Raw genomic sequence first — 6,892 nt, 5'->3', positions numbered from 1 at the left:
CAACATTTTCAATTTAAGAACCCTAATGTATATCTCTATTTTCGATTTTGGAGAAGGGATAATAAAAAACATACATTTTAGTTTACTTTTGTAAATAAACTAGTATTCCTTCTTCGTAGAACTTTAGAAAGTCGACACCAAACCTTAACAGTTGGAGGCTATTGAAGAGATAAGAGTAGAAGGTATAATTTTCGGCTCTAGGGATTCCTTAAAAGAGTGATATCTGAAACCTTATGCCTTGGGGTATTTATAGGGCTTAAGGAGGTGTATAAAAGGCAGGTTTCCTTTTGGATAACTCTAACCCTTTTATTCCCCCCCCCCCCCCCCCCCCCCGCCTCAAAAAAAAAAAAAAGCATTTCAATCAATTATTAGGTTTAAGGGCAACCCAAAAGGACTTTGCTAATAATTTAAGTTTATAATACTTTAGTTAATGGCTTAAACACCTAATCCACACATATTTTGAATCGATGAATAGATTTGGTGATAGATACTTAATCAATTTCACATACAACTTTTATTCGTTATTTTTGAAACTTTTGATTTGCTCAAATTGTTTCATTGTGAAGATTGAAATAGAACTTAATGACACCATCATTAACCATTCTTTGTGATAAAGAAAATGATTTTTGTAGATCAAGTCTTCTTGGAACATCTTAAGAGTTATGGAATAGATTCACAACTAATTCCATTAAAAACACTCACTTGTCATTTGCATGGTTCTTTTGACATAGGATCACTTGGTCACTTGAATTTGTCTTATGATGCTCGAGGTAGCATTCGTATTCTCTAGTGGGACAGGGTCACCTGGCCACTGGTTGAATATCGATAGTACAAGTTTTTTAAGAGGATAAAATATAGACCTTGCAGTTTACTATATGATGTTTTTTAAGGAACAATTCACTTTATAAATTTTTGGAGTTATGCTTACTTCAACAAATGTATAGTGAATATATATATATATATATATATATATATATATATATATATATATATATATATATATATTTCCAAACAAACAAGTAGATTAAATACTTTTATTAGACTAGGGATGTAATGTTTATCCTTATGTAAAAGGTATAGAGATGTGGAGCTTATGTTATTTAATAAGCTTAAACTCTTTAGCATTTACTAATTGCATTTGTGTAGACTATCTTAAATGATTGTTTAGGCTGAAGTTTCTACTAATCCCACCAATTGCCATTCCAGAAGACATATACTTAAAAAGTTCTTTTTCTGAGTGTGAGCAATATGAAACTTTAAGAGATAAAGAACCATAAGCTAAATATGTCATAGTTTGAAACTAGCAAGTTTTTTAACTATTGGTTATGTTCAGTAGTTGATCAAAAACTAATAGAACACATACAGATGAATTCATGTATGATTATCAAGTATAGGCTTCATTAATTTTCCTCGATATATTACAAATATAAAGAGTAAGTGAGTTTTCAAAGGAGAAAACATACATGACTGAAAATCTTTCCATATTTAAGCTAACATCTCAAAGTAAGAATATTTTTTCTTATAAGTTAATTGCATAGCATGATTTAATTATAAATCAAGTTGACTCTTGTGTTTACTATAAATCTGGTGGGAGTACAGTAACATTCTCAGTCTTATATGTAATCGACATACTAATTATTGGAATAAAGATCAATATAGATAGATTATGACAACTTAAAGGATTAAGTAAAATTGCATTAATTGCCAAAGGATCTTAAAGAGATTAAAATATAAGACTCTAAGAGAGTTTATCTTTTTTAAATACCACATGACATGATTTTGAGCATTCCTCAAAATCCTAGTACATGTTTTGAACTAGATAATTGTAACACCTGGAAATTTAAGGAGTGATTTTGGGAAAAGAATCATCTTTTGAGGATTTGACACGTCGTTTCGGAGGCACCAACACGGCATGTCCAGATATGAGGAAATGCATACTTTATTAAGGACAACATAACGTATTGCCTCTTGGAACACGACGTGTTGATGGCTGGTGATGAAACCCTAATTTTTCGAGTTTTGCTCCCTATTTAAAGGAATGTTGAGGCCAGTGTTTGTCCAGATATGCTCCTCACTTTTTAGTTCATTTGCTTCGGGAGTGGAGTCTTCACTAGAATTGTCAAATTCTAAGTTGTGAGCCCCGTCTCCTCGTATTCATCATTTGAGCGGTACCGCCATTAGCCGCCGGAGTCCGCCAAAGACCTCTCATGTGGTTCCGCCATTTTCTCGTATTCATTATCTCACAAATATATTGACTTCCTGCTTTTATCTTCTCCATTTGCCATGAATTTCTTCTTTCAAAAGATAAAGTTTAATGTAAAGAGAACATTATATAAGAAGTTAGTGAGAGACATGACATGATATAAACCATTAGCCGCCGGTTACAAAACCATGCATATGTAATGTTTAATTTAGCAAAAATAAGACCCAGATGTTAAGGACTACTACTTGTTTTTTATGGAGTGCGTGTACATTAAACCAAAGTCGAACCAAAGTCGAGTGGTACAGATGAATCAATGTTAATTAACGTCATGTTCATGTTTTTTTAATTACAACTTGTCCTCCCTCCCTCTCATTTAATCTTCACCTCCCCTATTCTCTCTCCAACGTCTTCCCATTTCCAATCGCCATGCGGGAACAAGTCTCTCTCTCTCTCTCTCTCTCTCTCTCTCTCTCTCTCTCTCTCTCTCTCTCTCTCTCTCTCTCTCTCTCTCTCTCTCTCTCTCTCACACACACACACACACACATACAGAATCACATGAACAATTTTGTTTGATGCTAACAATATTTTGTTGTATTGAAGGTTATGTGGCCAAGATTGGTAGCAAGTAAGATAATAAGCAAAAAGTTGGCTACCAACAACTTTGTGGCCGACTTCCCTAGAAGCCCAGAATCTTGCCTTCATCTTCCAACATCGGATCATGATCCGGTGGCACCGGTCATCTTGCCCGAGAACCAAACGACACAAAACTATAAGTATAATTAAACCCATTTCATTCCATTAATATATATCATTTTTTTAGGAACTAATGATTATTAATGCTATCGTTCTTTCTTTTTTTCCTTTCATCTGAAGTATTTTCGTTAGTACGTGGAATGTTGGAGGTGTAACTCCCACGGAAGACTTGAATATCGACCATCTTTTGGACACAAACAACACTTGCTGCCATATATATGTTCTTGGGTGATTATTTGTTCTCAATAAAAAAGAAAAAAATGTCGTAATTATTATTCAAGTTCCATTGGAATCTGTAACGAACATACGTTAACGATTGGATGCGTGTAATCATTTTAAGGTTTCAAGAAGTGGTTCCTCTAAAAGCCTCTAATGTTCTTGGGTTGGAGAAGAAAAACGTTTCAACCAAGTGGAATTCTTTGATCGAAAGAACCCTAAACAAGAAATCAAGAACAAACGACTTGGGCTTGAAGGCTACTAAATCAAATAGTGAGAGTAGCGATTTGCTAGACGATTTCCGATGTCTCATAAGCAAACGAATGGTCGGTTTGCTAATATCGGTTTGGGTTCGTACGGATCTTTATCCACTTTTTCAAAACAGCAACGTATCATGCATAGGCTGTGGCATCATGGGCTGCTTAGGAAACAAGGTATCATTTTGATCAAAAACTTTCGTTAATTTATTTCTTATATTGTTTATAAGTTCTAAAAAGATTAGGGTTTCTTACATTGTAGGGTTCAGTGTCGGTTCGTTTTCAATTACACCAGACAAGCTTTTGTTTCGTATGTAGCCATCTTGCATCCGGAGGTGGAGAAGGCGATGAACGAAATAGAAATACCGATGCCACTGAAATATTTTCACGTACAAGTTTCCCGACAACTAAAGGGCCCAAAAGAATACTAGATCATGAGTACGTACGTTTTGATTTGATTTATTTCATGATACTAAATTTACATATTGATTTAAGTAGGTATATAAGAAAATAAAATATTAGTTTTATGATCAAGTTGTTGTATGGGTAATAAAATATTAAAGAAATTAGCCAATCATTTTAGCTTAATGTTTATATAGATTAATTAAATAAAATGCCGGTCTTATAATTAATTAAAATTATTGGGGGTCTTGATTAAGATATATATATATATATATATATATATATATATATATATATATATATATATATATATATATATATATATATATATATATATATATATATATATATATATATATATATATATATATATATATACTAGCTCTACTTGTAAAATATCTACGAAAACAATCCTTATTATTATTTCAATAATATTATTATTAATTGCTGTTATTAAATTTAACTCATAAATATTTTCTTGATTTGTCGCTTAAAATTAAACAAATTCTTGGATCAAAGACAAAGTCAAAGTCGTTAGGTGTCCATCTTTTAAAAAAATTATCATCTTTTCCGGATTTGGTCGGTTACCTTAACGTCTTTATTTTCCTACAAACTTTTCATTCTTTTGGATATTTCAGTTTTCTGATTATCAATATAAAACGATATACTAAACTACTTGTTAAATCAAAGCATAACAAAAGCTGCATTTTTCTACAAGAAAAGTATAAATATATAGAATATTAACATATATGCTCGGATGATGGTAGTCGGGTGGTTTTGCTTGGAGACTTGAATTACCGGATTTCGTTACTAGAAAAAGAAACAAGGTCATTGGTGAATAAAAAGGCTTGGAATAGGCTTCTTGAATATGATCAGGTAATCAAAAACAACATGTATTCTTTTTCAATACAAAACTTAAGTCTTTCAAATTAAATTCGTATTTATGGGAACTGAAATTTTGAAGCTACGAAAGGAACTCATGGATGGTCAATTTAGAGCATGGCATGAAGGAACAATCGATTTTGCTCCTACTTATAAATATCTTCCAAATTCTGATGAATATTTTGGCAAGAATGATGAAACAAAACGTGCTCCAGCATGGTAATTAATTAAATCTCTTTATATCATTCATTAATAAGTTCCACTCCTTTAGTCCGTACAATTTCAAATACTATAAATGGATCATGAATATATGACAGGTGTGACAGGATAATATGGACTGGAGATGAACTAAAGCAGATACTATATGCTAGAAGCGAATCCAAATTGTCCGATCATCGGCCAGTGAAAGCAATATTTTCTACCAAAGTTAAAGTCTCAAGATAGAATATCAAAACGTTTGCATTTGAGATAGGATTGACCAAGTCTCAACAAATTTAAAATTGGTATAGGAAGGAAAATACTAGACTAAATGTGGCCGACTGAGCTTGTAAATTTTATATATATGTGTATCATGTATGTGTATATTTTTTTCAAAAGGAAGAGTTGTAAACATTTTGTAGCATTTATTTATGGTTTGTCTTGATCCATGGACAGTGATTCCATACTAGGATGAATGATGCTTTGTATGTATTCGATTATATTAGTATATTCATATATCTCATGTCTATGTTCCCACGGCATGTTTGATTGGTTCGATGTTGATTAATAAACACTTTAACTGTTTTTCAAATTATCCAATAGAAATTGATGTTTTTTAAATAGGGTGTGGTCACAAGCTAGGAGTAATATTTTGTAGGATTGCTCATCATTTTCGTGAGTGCGGCTAAATATTATTAAAACTAGCACTAGCAAACATGAAGGGTAATTATAAAGAAAAGAGTTATAGCTTAGTTTTGTAACCAAGACACTCACTTGGCTTTTATTTTTTAAAAGACACTCAAGTCTGACAAAAGTAATTAAAGAGAACAATCAACAACCAGATCAAAAGGGATGTCCCTTATAAATTTCAAGCAACCTAACCCGGCCAATGGAATTACGGATCAATGTCATAGTACTCACGAAGTCACCATCAATCTTCATAAAATAGTCATTCACATGCCATATATTCTTGATCCAACTCCTTCTCCTAGACCACATATGTTTAAAGACATTAGAGCATTGGGGTATGGGCCGGTGTTACAACATCATCTTACATGTCACATCAACCTTAACACCACCATAACACCATGTTGGAAATGGCGTTCCAATGTTATAACTTGTTAAGAGGTAGAAAAAGGTAGAGAGAGAAAGAGAGAAGGAGGAGGAAAAATGATTTTGATTGGTTCTTATTCCCGTTTCAATAAGTGGTGACGAGCACGAGAAGTGCCATAACGAGAAGGGGGACGGTGTTCCCCCCGTTATAACGTCGTTTTGGCTTCCGCATCAACCATAACGAGCACGAGATGTGCCCACACTGTATCCTCTTATATTTATTTTTCTACTTCATTCAAATCAATACTATTGATCAAGTTCGTTAAATACGATTTGCACCCAGTCATATCATGACCCAAAACGTTTCCAATTTCAACATTTAGCATTTTTAATTATAGAAAACTCATTTCTTTCTTTTCTTACAAGTGTATTAGATATGGTTTTACCTTCTATGGAAGAACCCGCGTAGTTAAAAAAACTTGCTCACTTTTAAGCCCGTGAAGCTTACTCGACAGGCCTCCCACTTAAAAAAATTGACGTTGCTAGAAAGTGGCTACGAGATAATCGGAGTGCGAAATCTTATTTTGCCAACCCCAGGCAGTTTAGACGTTTTTTTTTTTTACCCAGAAGTGGTTACACCAATGCTACCTTGAAAAACTGAATCCTCTCCTTTTTTTTTACCAACGTTGTGTTATTATAAAGTCATAAAACGCATACCTACATGTTTCTTCTTCATGATATGGATATCCTCTTCTGAAGACACATAAGCGTATTTACCATCAATCTCCTTTACTTGACGTTTCCTTCGAATGTTTTTTTCTTAGCCCTTTTTATCTCTTCTTTGTCATTAACGTTGTAACTAACATGACCATTCTCAAATCTTTTAGACCATCCACAATGCATAGTTTAATAAGAGAGTTTAATGAGG

The 6,892-nt window shown here is 33.1% G+C and overlaps 1 protein-coding gene across 1 annotated transcript; it reads left to right on the top strand.

Moving 5' to 3' along the window:
* The first annotated feature begins 2,587 nt into the window (after window positions 1–2,587).
* Window positions 2,588–5,432, top strand: LOC111904420 (type IV inositol polyphosphate 5-phosphatase 9). The gene is made up of 8 exons (XM_023900192.3): window positions 2,588–2,641; window positions 2,804–2,976; window positions 3,077–3,184; window positions 3,297–3,606; window positions 3,692–3,867; window positions 4,599–4,707; window positions 4,796–4,932; window positions 5,031–5,432. Exons 1-8 carry the CDS (start codon window positions 2,630–2,632, stop codon window positions 5,155–5,157), a joined length of 1,152 nt encoding a protein of 383 aa, XP_023755960.2. The 5' UTR covers window positions 2,588–2,629; the 3' UTR covers window positions 5,158–5,432.
* Window positions 5,433–6,892: the final 1,460 nt, after the last annotated feature.

The sequence above is a fragment of the Lactuca sativa genome, chromosome 8, assembly GCF_002870075.4.
Source record: "Lactuca sativa cultivar Salinas chromosome 8, Lsat_Salinas_v11, whole genome shotgun sequence".
Lineage (NCBI taxonomy): Eukaryota > Viridiplantae > Streptophyta > Magnoliopsida > Asterales > Asteraceae > Lactuca > Lactuca sativa.
The sequence above is the reverse complement of the archived record's forward strand: the minus strand, read 5'-3'. Positions and strand labels throughout refer to the sequence as shown.